This window comes from Dromiciops gliroides, chromosome 3, assembly GCF_019393635.1.
Source record: "Dromiciops gliroides isolate mDroGli1 chromosome 3, mDroGli1.pri, whole genome shotgun sequence".
Lineage (NCBI taxonomy): Eukaryota > Metazoa > Chordata > Mammalia > Microbiotheria > Microbiotheriidae > Dromiciops > Dromiciops gliroides.
Genome location: NC_057863.1, coordinates 94,680,775 through 94,697,967, shown reverse-complemented (window position 1 = coordinate 94,697,967; position 17,193 = coordinate 94,680,775). Strand labels below are relative to the sequence as shown.

Sequence of the window (17,193 nt, the reverse complement as noted above, 5' to 3'; positions counted from 1 at the left end):
AATTGGGGTTAAGTGACTTGCCCAGGGTCACACAGCTAGTAAGTGTTAAGTGTCTGAGGCCGGATTTGAACTCAGGTCCTCCTGACTCTAGGGTCGGTGCTCTATCCACTGAGCCACCTAGCTGCCCCCCTTCTATTAGTTTTATGTGTGAAAAAGTTATCTTACTCAGTATTTTATTTAAAAAGTTTCTAATTAAATTTACTTTTAACTGCCAGGAATTTGAGATCAGGAGACAATTTCAAGAGTATATGCGACAATAACAAAAGAGAATGTTTGCTTCAATAATCTGTCTTGATGGAGATAAAAAGAAGTCCTCCCATCTTTGACTTACTGTTTTTCTGTTCCCTCTAATTGCTCATAGCTCCCTCCCACACATTTCTACCAAGAAGATACAAAATAAAATATGAAAATAAATGGGAAAGTGTTGATCAGTTCCATAATTTAAAGGTATTTCATAAGGGGAGAGGGGGAAGTCAAAAAAATCACAATGAGGTAAGATAATTTTAGAGCTTGCTACAGGGACATTTTTTGAAGTGTTTTCAAATCTGTCCAGTGAATCCTGACTATGTTTTTTACTTTCTATCATAGTGACCTTGGGCAAGTCACTTTTTATTTGGGATTCCCCACTTTCATCTTATATAAAATGAAGAAGTTAGGCTAGATTATTAGGCTTTATGGAGATCTACGTAACTATAAATACAAAGCATTGTAATTTTCCAATGGTGGTTTTGTTTCTACATTAATCACCAGAAATAAATTACTATTCACTGATTTATATGCACACTCATTGTTCATAACTAATTGTTAAATTTCAAGAATGGAATTTATTAGAACACTTTAACTAAAATAGGCCACAATTTCAGTGTTTGCCACTTCTAACTTTATCAAGTTTATCTCAGTTTACAACCATTTTGGATTTTCCAAATATGCATGCATCATTTTAGTAAGAAAGTTTTGGCATATCCACAGACCCTAAATGAAAATTTTTTTGAAAGCTGCTTTATGCTAGTATGAAGCATTTATAAATACACCTGACATCTACCAAATAACTTTAAAAGGTTGCTTTCTGGAGAGAGAGACATGGAAGCTGTATCCACATGGGTTCTGATACTCTTATCATTATAAGCGTACATATGTCAACAGCCTGCTTCATTTTACTTTTGTGTATAATTTGATACTTTTTAGAATTTTCTTTTTGTTGGTAGATCATGTCCTGATACAAAAGAGACTCGGCTTCCATATTTTGCCTGCTATTCTCTTCATTGTTTAAATCATAAGTGCTTTTTTACCTCAGAACGTTTTTGTTTCCAAGAATTGATTTGTTAAACTGAAGTTTGTCTCATGCTTGTAACCTAACACTAACTCTTAGGCCTTTCTCTGGATGTGTACTCATTTTCCTTGCAGATATTTACTGCACCATCATTTGATGACAAGATACTGGAGGTTGTTGCCGTATTTGGGAGCATGCAGATGGCCATGTCCAGAGTCATAAAACTGCAGCATCACAGAATAGCTCAGGTCTGTGTCTTTTGCAAAGTCTGACAGCAGGCCTTGGGCCAGGGAGAAGAGAGCTCATTTAAGTATCTCTGATGCCAGATACTAATTTATAAAGTGTTGACTTTGTTTTAATATCAGCCATAACCGATGAAAAAAGTACAACAACATAGCCTTCTCTGGCTAATCCTGGCTAAAAGCCATAGCCTCTAAAATGGAGCCGAGTGCAGGTGGATTATTATCCAAATCTCTTTGTGTCATCCAATAACATCTTTGTTTTATTTCAGTGTCGGTCTGTAAAGATCACCATACTTGGAGATGAAGGGGTGCCAGTACAAGTAGATGGAGAGGCATGGATCCAGCCTCCGGGGATTATTAAAATCGTGCACAAAAACAGAGCTCAGATGTTAACGAGAGACAGAGTATGTAACAGAAACCATTTTGCTGCCTGTGTCTAGTTTGCTATAAAGCCTTTTGTTAAAAACAACATCCCATGTAACTTGACTCATTCTGGAAAACAGAAAATAAAAGAAAGACTAGGATTTCTTCTAATATTAAAAACTCAAGTGAGCTTCATGTGCTGATAAGCTCGTGTGCTTATGATAAACTCATCTGTTTCCCAATTCTAAGATTAAGCACTTAAAACATAAGAAATAGACTTCTCTGCCTGGATTTATCTTCACTTAGAGATATGTAAAATGTAAAATTCAGGTACTTCACTGTTACAGTGCTATGTGTGTATACAGATACATATATACATATCTATATATAACATGTTTTCTTTGCCACAAAATAAAAACAATTAAATATATACTCATATACCTATATAAAATTATGGGTATATGTATATATACATTGAATGTGTGTACATATATTTATAAACACAGTATATAATTTACACTAAATTTGTATTCTATTGCATATTTGTATTAAATGGTATAATTATATATATATATATATAGCTTTTGTTTTTGTAGCAAAATAAAAACATTTTATCCAGTATATTTCCCTTATTTTTCATTGGATTTAATAAAAGGTTTAATTGGGAAAAGATTGCTTTCATGCAACATTAATGTAAGCTCTACAAATCCTTATTTAATTCTGTTGTAACACAATAAGCTAATAACTCACTATATATTGAATTCAATAGGCTTTTGAAAACACCCTCAAATCTTGGGAAGACAAACAAAAGTATGATGCTTCTAAGGTACCCCCCCGACCTCAGTTGTATCCACAACAAGCTATTGATTTAGCAACAGAAGAGGAAGTTACACAGATGCAGCTCTGTTCACAGGCTGCGGAAGAGCTCATTACTCGGTAAGCACACTGACTGAGTCTGATCGATCAATCAACAAACGGTTATTAAGTGCCTAGTCCACTGGGTGCCAAGCATTGTGCTTAGCTACAGCCAACTCTAATATGATGAAAATGAAATAGTCCCTACTCGGAAGGAACTTATATTTATAGCAGGAAACAACATGGATAGCATATAAAATATGTTCGCATATTTGCAAACCTTAAAGCATTATATAAATGCTAGATACTATTATTATTTTTATCAATAATGACTAGCCTATCTCCTTTTAAAATCATATCTTTTATCATTAATGCCCTGTAACTCACTTTTTGCAACCAAATTATTGTTGTTCATATCTATTTTAGAAATATTTCCACTAAAAATGGTGAAAATAAAGTTTTAGCACTCAAGGTTCTATGAAAAGGAAAATGTGCTTTGGTACAATGGTTAGATTCTCCAATGGGGCAAGATAACTAAAAGGTTAATGAATTTTTGTTGTATTTTGTCATATTATAATACTTGAATAAGTAAGTCACTGATTAAACCTTGGCACTTTTCGTATAAATATTTTTTGTTATGAAGGTGTTTGTCATAATAGAATTTGAGCTAAAGCAATGGTTTAAACAAGCATTTAAAAAAAATAATGGGGGGCAGCTAGGTGGAGCAGTGGATAAAGCACCAGCCCTGGATTCAGGAGGACCTGAGTTCAAATCTAGCTTAAGACACACTTATTAGCTATGTGACCCCGGGCAATTCACTTAACCTTCATTGCCCTGCAAAAAATTAAAATAACATTAAAAAAAAATAATGGATGCATTTTGACTTAAAAGCACATTTTACTTAATTGATTTAATTTAATATGTAAATGCTTTACTATCTTTCCACATTTCCATACTCTCATGTTTCCCCATCCTGATCCCTCAAAAACTCCATAATAATAATCCCCTAAAACTCAGGCTGCTAAAATTCTGTTTTGTTTACAGCATCTGTGAAGCCGCAAAAGTACACAGTCTTTTGGAGCAAGAGTTAGCTCATGCTGTGAATGCATGTTCCCATGCCCTGAATAAAGCTAATCCAAGGTTTCCTGAGGTAAGGAACTAGTTCTTCTGTTTAAACAAAATCTAATCTCTTATTTAGATTTCAGTTTGCTGTGTTTTCCAATGTATTGGGGTTATTTCTGATAGCTAAAAAATAAAACATGTTTAAGAATGGCTATGATCTTAAAGAAATATGTTATTTCTATTGATGTATATGGCTTCATTTTTGTCCCATTTTCCTTCTTTTTTCTTTTCTTTTTTTCCATTATGCTTTGGAATCCATTTCCAGTATAGTTCTATAATTTTGCTGTTGTTCACTTGTTTCAGTCATGTCCAATTCATCATGACCCCATTTGGGGTTTTCTTGGCAGAGATACTGGAGTGGTTTGCCATTTCCTTCTCTGATAGCTTTATAATGCCTTTCGTCTTTATCTATCCCCATTCCTAACACCTTGTAAATGTGACTGTTCACATATTTCTCTTCTCATTCCTTCTTTACTCCTCTCCATGCAGCAATTCTCTCCACTTCTTTTGTGACACTTCCCTATTTTCTCTATGATTCTAAATGAATAGAGTCCCAGGTTTTATCACTCAAGCATTTTAGTCAAGGAGGTATAGGACTTTTCAAAAATGTCAGCTGAGAGTATTGTTTAATTTTTAAATATTAGGTTCAAAATAGATACTTTTTATAATGTAAAAATGTAGCCTTTTTATTCAAATGAATAAAATGCTTATGTTTACTAAAATGTAATTCCTTGGGGCAGCTAGGTGGTGCTGTGGATAGAGCATCGGCCCTGGAGTCAGGAGGACCTGAGTTCAAATCCAGCCTCAGACACTTAACACTTACTAGCTGTATGACCTTGGGCAAGTCACTTAATCCCAATTGCCTCACCAAAAAAAAATGTAATTCCTCTAGAAAGATGCTATTCTGAATGAATTGTAAAAATAAATCATAAGTAGATTTCATTCTTTTGTCATATTGGATAGATTGCTGTCTTTGGAATCTGGAAGGCCTGACCTCAAACCCCACTTTACTAGCTTTGTTGACTTACTCCTTTCCCCTTGCCATGGCCCCAAGGTCCCCAAGGGTAAAGTAAAGGAACCTAGATCTTATCTGAGAACTTTACTAGAAGCATAGCTATGAGAAAACACACACACAAGTGTATATGTATATGTGATGTGTTTATGTGTGTATGCATGCATGCATGCATGTCCATCTACCTGTATATACTGAGTTCCATCCCTATAAGACTAAGATGCATATATTTGTTTTAACTTTCTTTTCCCCTGACCCACTGTGATACCTCCAGGCTTCATTCTTCATTCCTCCCCAAACTTCACTAATCCCACTCTCTAAGAAGTCCTGCCTTTATTGTTTATCACAATTTGCATGACTCAGATAAGGCCCATTTTATGATTGGCTTTCATTACCAGGACAACTTAAGTGAGCTTGGACATTATTGTCAGCATTGAATTTAGCTTGGCTGGCTAAGGCACTTGCCTGGTTCCCAACTTTGACCTGTTTCTTTCTTCAATTGTTCTGGTCTTGTCTGTAGTCTCTGAAGTAACCATTTCTTCCCTGTGGGTCTCTCCACTGTCCAGATGTCTGAATGAATTGGTTTCTCTATTGGCAAACCTCCCCATTTCCCCCTTTGGTACAGATGAGATTTAACAGAAGAAACCCTTAACTTAACCTTAGGCTCTAAGGTTAGCAATTATTTTTAACCTTCAAGCTCAGCACAGCTTTGACTTGTTAGCTTCAACTTGGCATTATCTAGGTTAATGCATGTTTTGTTGCAACCCAAATTCCTATTTCATAGGTTCCCGGTGACTGAATCACAGTGGCTTCCCCTTTGCTAGTCCCTAGCTATGCTCCACTCCCAATAAGCTCATAATGGTTGTAGTACTCATCTCACAAGGTTATTTTTAAGGTTGAATAAAATAATGCATTGCAGTCCATTATTTTAAGTGCATTGTAAACTCAAAAGAATTGTGTAAATATCAGTTATTATTATTATTATTATTACCTCCTCAAATTGAAGTTATTTATCTTTCTTTTTAAAATGAATTAATATTTAATTAATATAATTAACTCATAGATAAGCAGGTCATCTATAAACAATCATCTTAGAGAGTGACCTGAAGCATTTAGAGGTCAATTGATTTACCCACTGTCATACAGCTAGTGTGTAGCAAAGGCAGGTCTTGAACCCAGATCTTCTTGACCCCTCAGCCAGCCCTCTAGTCACTCTGGCATGCTTTTAAATAAATTACTTAGAGAAGACATGAGAACAAGAGTTTGACCCCATGTTCAGATGGTAGAATACTGAGAATTTAGTTAACTCTGTCTTTCCTTTTATTCTTTTTGTTTCTGGTTTTCAAGGGAATGCATTTTAGATGTAGAGAACTGAATATGTTTACTGAAGGCAGACACTTGCATTCTTTTAGCCCGTGGATATAAGATCCAGAAGAAAGAGGCAAATGTAGGGTCAGCTAGGTGGCACAGAAGATAAAGCACAGGCCCTGGATTCAGGAGGACCTGAGTTGAAATCCAGCCTCAGACACTTGATACTTACTAGCTGTGTGACCCTGGGCAAGTCACTTAACCCCCATTGCCCTCAAAAAAAAAGAAAAAAGAAAGAAAGAAAAGAAAGAAGCAAATGTGATGAGATAAATTTTCAAATTATGAGGGATACTGGTAGTTCAAATGGCTTTGGAAATTACAAGGCCAATTTAAGGAAGAATCTCAATATTTTGCTGATTACTGATGATTGAATCACAGTTTAATTTATTACCACTTATCTCTATGACACTCTTCTTTTCCAGAGTCTTACCAGAGACACTGCCATCGAAATAGCTGTCAATGTGAAGGCGCTAAATAATGAAACGGAGTCTTTACTAATTGGGAGAGTTCCTTTGGTAAGGAGAAGGAAAGAAATGTTTGATATTAGGGCAGTAATGAGGGAATTCATTTGAAGGCCTCAGATTCACTGATGAACCTTTGCTCATGAGGTTTAGCTGTTTCCTGTCCCTTTTTCTAAGTTCTTCCTTCTCTGCCCCAGATACCATACCCTGAACTATATTGTAGATTTAATTGCAGAGTGTTCCTTCAGTACACATAATCCTTTTCTTGCCGATGTTTCTAGGGAAAATTAAAAGGAGTTCATGTATTATGAGCCTTTGATGGGTTGTATAGGAAGGCCAAGTTACTGTTAAGTGAATTAACACTGGGAGCATAAATGATATAATCTCTATTTGCCCAGAAGGGGGCAAATGTGTAACATGGTTGGTCTTGACCAGAAGTAAAGCCTTCAAGCATAGGTTATTTTTTAGGCTATGTAAGCACAGTGCCAGAAGAATCTTGGAGTGTTGAATTTTTTCGGAGATGTGGTCTTGGTTTCTTAAGGCAGGGGTTCTTCCTCAAGCTTTTTTTTGGGGGGGGGGGAATTATAGACCCCTTTGGTAGTCTGCTGAAGCCTATGGACTGCTCCTCTGAATAATATTTTAAAATACATAGAATTACAAAGGAAACCAGTTCTATTGAAATAAAATTACAGAAATTTTTTTTTTTAAAAAAACAAGGACTCTAAGTTAAGAACCCCAGTCCTAAGTTTTGTTCCTGGGAATGTAGTTAAGGTCCAATCTAGAACTAACAGTCTTTGAATCTCAAGTGCAGTGCAGAGCCCTTATCTTCCCTAGCAGCTGAGCACAATTCAGTGCAAATAATAGGTGCTTAATAAATATGTATTGAATGAATATTAACTCCAAATTAACTATAGATGGATATCATAGATAGCTAGAAATAGATAGAGATAGTTGGAGAGACAGACCGATATACATCTTGTTAAATGATTACTGGGTGTAAGGCATCATGCTAAGCACTGGGTATATAAGTACACATAAGCAAGACAATCCCTATAGAGACAGACAGGCAGACAGACAGACACACACACACACACACACACACACGTGCATGCATACATGCACACAGAGATATTTACTTAGATACATAGATGATGGATAGACAGTAGAGAAGATAGGGAGATGAAAGGAAAGAAGATGAGTTTTCTAAGGAACGCAAGTGCTAAAATGAGAGGAAATTAACTAGCATGGGGCCAGTCCTCATGATAGCGTGGCATTTCTTCCTCATTCCCTTACCCTGGTGTGTGTACACAGGCATTTCCCTTTGAAATCACTGTGCACGGTTGCCAAGCTGCCACACTGCAGAAGCTGGAACAGCCCTGTTCTTGGTGAACATGACTGGTAGTGACAAAATAGAATTCTGTGCCACCTGGCATTCACTCCTTCTCAGCTGTGAAGCCTTATCACCTATTCTTAGCAATGATTGTCAGTGACTTCTTGCAACTTCAGCTAAATGTGGGCTTTGGTCCCAATGACTAGAATGAAGATTTGGGTATGAGGGGAGATATTAAAACTAAAAGTTTCTAAATCTTTCCAGCTGGCAAAGTGTAGTAGACAACATAACTTTTTCTGTCCTTTTATTCTACTCTCCTAGAGAATTAATGGTAGGTATAGATCCTCGAGTAGTTTCTGTTTATGAAAACTTAGTGTCTTAAAACATTTCATTATGGAGAACACCTTGGGGTTGAGGTGCATGCTCCCTCTTGGGTAGTTTCATGGCCATGCTTGTTCAGATTTACTGGTGTAATTAGTTCAAAAGGACCAACTTCTCATCTCAAGTGTATTGTGACACTTGATCAGACATTTATTTAGTACCTGCTATGTGCAAGGCAGAAAGCAAATGGCCTAATGGAGAAAAGGGCAATCCAGGGGTTGAATCAGGAAAACTTGAGTTAAAGTCTTGCTTCTGACCCATACCTTGTGACCTTGGGCAAATCCGAGGGATTAACCCCTCAGGGAAATCCTTTAAAGGAGTGAAGTTACATATGACTTGTTAACCTGCAATAGTGAAAAGAATTTCCATACTGAGAGTTCCCTAAACAAATGAAATCACTGGTCTAGACAAAAAAACAAGCAAAAACAAAACAAACAAAAAACAAACAAAACCCCAAATGAATAAAGCATTGTCTATGCCAACATGAAATGAGAGATACTCTCTGCTTTCAACCTAACTGGGAGCAGGGGATAGTACATGAATAAAAAATATATTCTTCATCTTTTGCCTGTGATAAAGGCAAATCACATGGTATGGGTCAGAAGCAGGACCTTATATGATGTTTTCCTGATTCTAGGGCTTGCTTCTTTATCCACAAGGTCATTCACTTTCTGCCTTGCACATAACAGCTACTAAATAAATGCTTGTTGAATTGACACAGTAGAACTGGGATGGGAGTGGTGGTGGTCACTTGTGGATTAATTTTGCTTATGATACGGACAAAAGATGATAAAAGAACAATGGAAGCAATGTTAAGCTTAAAAATTAAAGTGAATCTCGCTCTATAACTTTTTGCAATAGTGATATTTGTGCTCTCTGAACATGAAGTATATGTTGATGTTATCGGGAAATATTTTCTGTCTGCATATTTAAAGTGATCTATGTTATTATATAATACGTATATACATGCATATATTAGATGTACACCCATGCACATATGAGTAACAGTCTGATATTCACTTGGGGAATGATATTAAGATTTATTTATAGAAATTAGTTATAACTTTGACTCTTGCTGAAGCAAAGAGAGAACAGAACAGTGGAGTGTGCATGTGGGACCTCAATGCAGGACCGCCAGGGATGTATCCTTCTAGGGGTCCTATGCCCCCTTCAACTTTTGGGTGCCCTGCGGTTACCAACCCCATTCACCCACCATCAACCAATCCTGTGTACCTTCCAGGTACCTTTCCTTCTCTGCCTGGCTGTTTCCTAGGGAATCCAGCTTATCCTCCTAGTAATGCTCTTGGCCCTGGGCGGCAGCTAGGGTACCCAGGCTGCTCACCCAGGCCCCTACCCACCTCCTTGCCCTGGTATGCCTTCTGTGAATCCCTTGGCCCCAGGGGTAGTGGGGCCATAGTGATGATTAAGAAGCTAAGGAAAAAGATGAAGAAGTCTCATAAGAAAATGCATAAACATCACAAACATGGCAAGCATTCTTCCTCCTCCTCCTCCTCTTCCAATAGTGACTCTAACTGAATCCTGGGCCCTCCTCCCCAAGTCACACCACCCCAGCTCTCCCATCAAACCTTGGATGCCATATTGTGCAGGGGGAAGATAGCCCTACAGTCCCAACCTCAACCCAATCCCATTCACTCTTTGCCCCAAATGGCTGGTGAAATGAGGAAAAGACCCCTATTGGCCCGAGGAAGTCAATTTTCTTACCTCCTAGATCAAATTATTGAGCGGCATTACTTTCTGAAGATGTATGTTCTTTGAGTCAAATGCTGAAGACCATTTTAGTATCTAGAAAATATGATTTTTAAAAATTTACTTTATAATTTGTGTGGGAGAAGAGGAAGAAGGGATATGTGTCATTACCGTGGAAGGTGGTATGGGGTATGGTAGTCTTAAGATAATGGAATGTAGAAATGTGGGAACATTTCCCAGCAGACTGTGCAGTCTACTCAGCCCATTACCTTCTGGGAAAAAGAGTTCCTTTGAATAGGATAATGTGAGTATCATTTTGGAACATCATTTCTTGGTGAGCTCTTTTCATCCAAATCATTCTCAGGTCTCACTCTGTTTCTCTCTCTGTGCTTCCCAATAAAGCTGTTTATTCCCCCACCCCATCCCCCCAAAAAAAGAAATTAGTAAAATACAACTAATGGTATGTCAGTTTCACAAAGAATGTGTTTGAACTCAAAGAAAATGGCGATTGTTGTCTTAAGGGAATGGAAATTCCACTATTTTTTGATGACTAAGAATGAAAGTTTTCTCTTTTACATAACTATTTGAGTCCTACAAAGAATATATTTTGCCTATACCAACTTAAAAACATTCTGCGAATTACAAAATTCAATTTACTTTAATTTTAGTTTAATTCATTTTGGTTCAAATCAACATTTATTAAACACCTGTGTGAAAAGAACTGTGTTAGGTACTGGGGTTACAAAGATGAAAAACCACATAGTCTCTGCCTTAAGGAGCATTGAACAAGTACCCAAATGACTACAATACAAATGAGAATGTCATGAGAATATAGAAAAGTCCAAAGTAGAATAGCAAGCAAAGGAGAGAGGGGGGTGGGGGGCGAAGCCAAGATGGTGGAGGAAAGACATTAAATGCACAGAGCTCCTGATACAATTACCCCCAAAACAGCAATAAAAAACCCCTGGGGGGGCGGGAGAGAGAGAGAGAGAGAGAGAGAGAGAGGCACAAAAATATGCCAGGCAAATCAAACAACCACCACACACACACACACACACACACACACACACACACACACACCAGACTTTGATGGAGATAGCCTAGGACTATGAACCCAAGAGTTTTGGAGAATAGTAGTGCTCCTGAAACTATTGGACCTACTTCTGGCCCAGGCCTTGTAGCCAGCATTGAAGGGACAAATAATTGTGTAGGAAGTGACCTACCTTTCTCATAACCACCAGCAACAACTGCTGACCAACTGCCACCAACAAACAGATAGACTCAAGAGCTGTGGCAGTCAGAGCATCCACCTTACCACTCACTGGTCCTGTTTCTAGCCCAGTCCTCATAGGCATCATCTGTGGAGTCAGTTCCAGTGAAGAAGGGGCCAGCCATCCCCACCACCTGCCAACCAACTCTCACTCAGAGGACAGGCAAGCCAGTCTAGATGAAGCAAGACACTCTGAAGGAGATACAGGAGGCATTATGTTCCAGATGATTCAAACCACTACCACCATCTCCTTTCAGATTATTTTAGATATAGTCTAAGACTGAACCCAAGACCCTTGGGAATAGCAATGATTAAAAAGTGGTCATCTACTTTTTGTGGAATTCAGATTTACTCTTTTTGTCCATTTCAATCTACCACTTGACTAGTTGTATATTACCTTATCTGCTTCACCATAGTCACCACAATTTTGCTCCAGGACATTGCTGAGTCTTGTGTATATTTTTCTTATACCTGCTCTAATAAGCTTGCCCGGAGGTGTCTGTTCCAAGCACATGAGTCAAGTTCTTGATCATTATTTTCTGTATCCATGATGACCTTTATGTGGCTTATTTAAGAATTATGTTTGTTTCACATAGTTGGTCTAGCCAGTCTGAGGAAGAGTAATTTCTTGCCTATTCATGTAGAGAAAGAAAACAGCCCAATAACAATCCACATGAATAGATATGTCATAAAGCAGCACATTTATCCTTTGAGGTTACTAAAAGTACACCAGCTACTGATGATATCATTGGGAAGTATGGATTAGGGCAAGGTGGAAAGGATATTGTGTTTCATATGGTGAGTTAGAAAAAACAAATAAACATTTTTTCATTGCTAACTAGATTAATAAGAGTTGTGCAAAGTTACTTTCAAAGTAGTTTCTCTGAGGTTAATAAAGGAATGTTTTTAATCCTCTGGTAAATAGCAGTTGGAATCTCCACATGAAGAACTGGTATCCAATGCTTTACATAGCGTGGAGGTAGAATTGCAGAAGTTAGCAGAGATTCCGTGGCTTTATTGCGTCCTACATTCAAATGATGATGAGGTTGGTGAAGTTTGATTAATTTCTATATAAACTTTGTTCTTTTCACACTAAAAATAAAAAAGCAGGCATATAAAACAGACAAAACAGTTAAGAACAATCTTGATTTTTTCTTCCTAAACCAGGGCAAATTCATTAATTCTGACTTCCAGCTGCCTTGCTTCTGCACAAGAATTAAAAAGTCCTTATATAAAGAGAGGTAGCCAAAGGACAAAAACATGCTTTGAACCAACCATTGTATAATAGAAATTTTTTTAAAAAATTAGCCTCATTTCATAATATTTCCACACAGAAGAAATATCCAAGGATTGTCATTATCTTTTTCTTTTGGGGGGGTGGAGGGGGAATGAGGGTTAAGTGACTTGTCCAGGGTCACACAGCTAGTAAATGTCAAGTGTGAGAGGCCGGATTTGAACTCAGGTCCTCCTGAATCCAGGTCTGGTGCTTTATCCACTGTGCCACCTTGCTGCCCCCAAGGATTGTCTTTATTGTACTAGTGAGTTTCCCTTCCTAAAATAGCATAGAAGTAGCTCATTATAAAATCTGTTTTAAACAGGATCCTCCTTTGGATTATACAAAAAGAAACAAAAGCACCGTGTTTCGTATTGTGCCCAAATTTAAGAAGGAGAAAGTCCAGAAGCTGAAGGCGAGCCCCCTGCCTGGTAGGTGCTCCATGTGACAAGCAAAAGTTTATTCTCATTGTAACAGAACTGACAAAAATAATGTTGCACCTAAAATATGTAGAAAGGATTCAGTGGACATCCACATTTATCAGCTGCATAAGGAAATAAGGTAACTACTTTTTTACCTTCTACTTTGCTTGGTGGATGTTAGCCTATTAGTGTTTGGATGGTTCTTTATCCTCCTAAACAGCAATCCAAGGTACTAGTATGTGACTTGTCTTTCCACTACAAAGGGAAGGATCCAGATACTCTAGAGTCTTTTAATGGAGTATAGCAGCTTTCACCTGCTTCTTTAACCTACTAAGTATGTTTCCCTAATAGCCATACACTTTCTTTTTCCTCTCAAATATAGAATCTTACCCTGGGGGAAACACCCCATCCCAACACACAGACACAGACACACAGACACACAGACACAGACACAGACACACACACACACACACACACACACACAGATGGCCATCTACAACAATACCTGTGTTTATAAAGTAAAGATTAAATGCTCTCCTTGCTGTTCTCTTTCCAGTTTTCCTTTCATTCATCCCTAGAGATTGAACCTATTGACATTACATGCCTAAAGTACAAACAAGAGCTGAACTTTTGTGTGGTAGTTTTTTTCACAACCAAATTCGTTGCTTTTTTGAATTAGCTGTCTTACTCACAAATGCTCTTAAAATCTTAATTTTGAGATTTATAAAACAATTGTCTAAGAACTAATTAAAAAACACACAACATGGCACATGAATAGGTTAATCTGAAGCTAATCAATATTTAATACAATATGCAAGAGGATGATCATTCTGTACTAAACAATAATATAACATGACTAACCGTAGAGTGTAGTGCTGATGAAGTTTTTAAATGGTCTATTAAATTGATTGAACAGAGTATTGGCTGCTTTAATTAAGGGTACTAGAGAAATCAGTAGAGGAAGAAACTTGAATTCAACAAGACTATAATCAGAACAAAGTTTCTGTAAAATTGAAAAGCCCATATCAGATTTTATATTCTAATTAGAACTTGTATCTCATTCTTACTGATAATGGAGCTTATAAATGGTCATTAAGAAGTAATCAGAACTCATTTAGCCTTTGCATCACTGATCCTAATGGTTAAAAAAAAAAAAAAAAGAAAAAGTAAAGTTTTGATACATATCCTGTAGTTTGGGTAGTGTTAATGAGGAAATTGGACTAAAGCTGAAAGCACGGCTTTGAGGCAATGAACTGCAAGGCAATGAACCCTGTATTTGGATAGATATTTTCTCCTATTTACTGCTAATCTGTAACCTGCATGGAAAAAACAAAACCCAGGAAATTGTCCAGTTTTGTGGAAATGATAGCTTTAACCTTTTCCTTGGCTAGCACTTGCAGTTCTACTCTGTTCTTCTCTCTCTCTTTTGCCATCCTTTGCTTGTAATGCATTGAGCATGTAGAAATTAAGGGGGTTTTGCTCTTAACTTTGGTAGTTCAAAAGTGGGGCACAGATGAAGTTGCTGCTTGGCTGGATCAGCTCAATTTGGGAGAGTACACAGAAATCTTCATCCGCCATGACATCCGAGGGGCTGAGCTTTTGCACCTGGAAAGGCGAGATCTTAAGGTATTTCCTTTGTGCTACTTTTCTGCTCTGAAGAATTTTCTTACACCTTAACTCCTTTTTTCTGTTCCCCTTTTGTTATGTGCTTGTAGCTTGGCTTACCTTGTGCAAATATGCCAATAAACTAATCCACACTGTCCTGTGGCCTGAGCTCTTTCTGTGTTGCACTGTACTTGAAGCTGAGGGTATCAGCAATATGTTCTTGTCAAATGTTTCACCCAGATTGATAACGTAGCTGAGGCTCAGTGAATGTAATCATTTCCCTCAGTAATAGCAGAAGCTATGACTGTGCTCCTACCTGCTTAAGCTTACTGCATGGGATCAATTTGGAAGATGACAGCTGCTGGTGAAAGATCTCAGAGGCTTCTCATGTAAGGTCAAGAGCTGAAAATTTGCTCAGTCATTAAGCATTTTAGTAAGTATACATAAAGACTTAATGGGTGATAGTAAGAACAACAACCATGTACATCTTACTTATCTGAGAGCAAAGCTGACATTTTATTATGAGTCATGTTAATAAGAATATTAATAAATTCAGATTTCCTATCAGTTAGATACTTACAAATTCATTTTTGTTTAACCAATTAAATTGAAATTATGATCATTTTTAAAGAAAACAACATGGAGCTAGGTTGTCAAAAGTGAGAGGGGTAGGAAACAGTTATGCTTTGGTTTGCAGAAACATACTATTTGGCCAAGAATTAACAATAGAAACATCCAAATTTTTCTAGATTTGTGTAAGAAGAAAGTGTCTGAAGATTTAAGTTGTTCTTTTCTTATTCTTATATTCACATGACACTGAGTTTTGCAACATACTTTACATATATCATCTCATTTGATTCTTATCATAACTCTTAGAAGTAGATAGAAAAAGTATCATTTTCATTTTCCAAATGAGGAAAATAAGCCTCATTGCTAATAATTCTTAAAAGCTCACATTTGTATAGTGATTTAAACAATTTGCCCCCAACTAGTGAGCATAAGGTTAGATTTCTCATTACAAGTGATCTAACAATAATTAACTATTATTGTTGCTAGCTTAAATGATAGACAAGTAAGAAAAAAATCCTCCTTGCATGCTGGAACAGTATACATTTCTTATATTAGCATTAAGAATTATAAGTAGTCAGTACCTGTAGATGAAATGCATCTTAAAACCAATTGCATGGTGAAATCACAACTCTGCCTTCACTGTATCTTGATAATGGAGTGATACCTTTGCTTCTATGGACATAAGGGGAACCAACTAAATGTGCTAGTAAAAGTGTTCAAAAGGGAAATATAGATCTTCAATATTCCCTGGGATTGCTAAATTCTCTTTTTATTATGAAAGGAAATTAGATTTAAAAAATCTTATAAAGCATTTTCTTTTTCCCCAGATAATTTAGTTCTAAAGTGCAATGATAGTGGAAAAAATTAAATGAATATTGTTCTGACAGCAGCAAAACCTGCTGCTTTAGAATGATCACCCCCTTCCTGTCTGGTTAGTGTGGCTATCACAATAGTTGTCCCCTCTAAACATGAGTCTTGGAAGAATTGATAATCATAGGGACAGCTAGTGGATAAAGCACTGTGGATAAAGCACTGGCCCTGGATTCAGGAGGACCTGAGTTCAAATCCAGCCTCAGATACTTGACACTCACTAGCTGTGTGACCCTGGGCAAGTCACTTAACCCTCATGCTCGCCCCCCCCAAACAAAACAAAACAAGAATTGATAATAATAGCTAGAGGTGTAAACAAGGGTTAGGAATTTTTACATTTACTTTCAATAAAAGGAGCTGGTTCAACATACTTGATACCTCTTTTATTGTTCTTATCTAGTTCTTACAAAATCATTTTACAGATTGTGTTCTTCCAAACTCTCATGTTCCCCCATATATGAAAATAATTCAATACAGTATGTGAGATAGTATCAGGAACAATATTGCTTCCTTTTTATATACTATCATTGAAATTCCTGAGTTTATGTAAGGGTCCTTGAGGACATTTCTATATTGTCAATTATTTTCCCTCAAAATATTTCATATGCAATCATGTGTTAAAATAATGTACATGTTTTTTATGAAAAGGAACTTAACTTTGTTTATTTTGATATAGCGTTTTGTGATTTTTTTTCCTTCATTCTAGAGATATTCCAGATGACCAGAATTTTGGGACTAGAATTTAAGGATTCTATCAATATATTTATATCCAATAATCAATAAATCCACAAACATTTATTGAGAACTTACAAGATGCCCGACATTCTGCTAAATACTGGGGAATACAAAAAGAAAATAGAAATGACCCTTGTCCTTAAGATACTTAAAATCGAATGAGAGAAACAATGTATATAAATACATATATGCATGACATATACAGAGCAGATGAAAAGTAACTTTTGATAGGAGCTAACAACTCTAAAATAGGGGTAAACCAGGAAGAGTATCCAGCATAAGGTGTTATTTGAGGTGAAGCTTGAAGAAATCTAGTAATTCTATGAAGGGAAGGTGA

The 17,193-nt window shown here is 36.9% G+C and overlaps 2 protein-coding genes across 9 annotated transcripts in view; both read left to right on the top strand.

Moving 5' to 3' along the window:
- The window catches only part of DGKH (diacylglycerol kinase eta), a 243,015-nt gene that overhangs the window by 209,687 nt on the left and 16,135 nt on the right, over window positions 1–17,193 (top strand). For 4 of the 8 annotated variants that reach the window (XM_043998633.1, XM_043998632.1, XM_043998631.1 and 1 more), the window contains exons 23-30: window positions 1,405–1,518; window positions 1,782–1,916; window positions 2,645–2,811; window positions 3,775–3,880; window positions 6,655–6,747; window positions 12,307–12,426; window positions 12,980–13,085; window positions 14,572–14,702. In XM_043998633.1, coding sequence (XP_043854568.1) covers window positions 1,405–1,518; window positions 1,782–1,916; window positions 2,645–2,811; window positions 3,775–3,880; window positions 6,655–6,747; window positions 12,307–12,426; window positions 12,980–13,085; window positions 14,572–14,702 — 972 coding nt within the window. The remainder of the gene's footprint in view (window positions 1–1,404; window positions 1,519–1,781; window positions 1,917–2,644; window positions 2,812–3,774; window positions 3,881–6,654; window positions 6,748–12,306; window positions 12,427–12,979; window positions 13,086–14,571; window positions 14,703–17,193) is intronic. The other 4 variants (XM_043998637.1, XM_043998636.1, XM_043998638.1 and 1 more) reach the window with 2 other exon arrangements.
- On the top strand, window positions 9,515–9,940 carry LOC122751553 (proline-rich protein 13-like). The gene is given in 3 exon segments (XM_043998639.1): window positions 9,515–9,744; window positions 9,746–9,816; window positions 9,819–9,940. Coding segments are annotated over 3 exon segments (423 nt in total).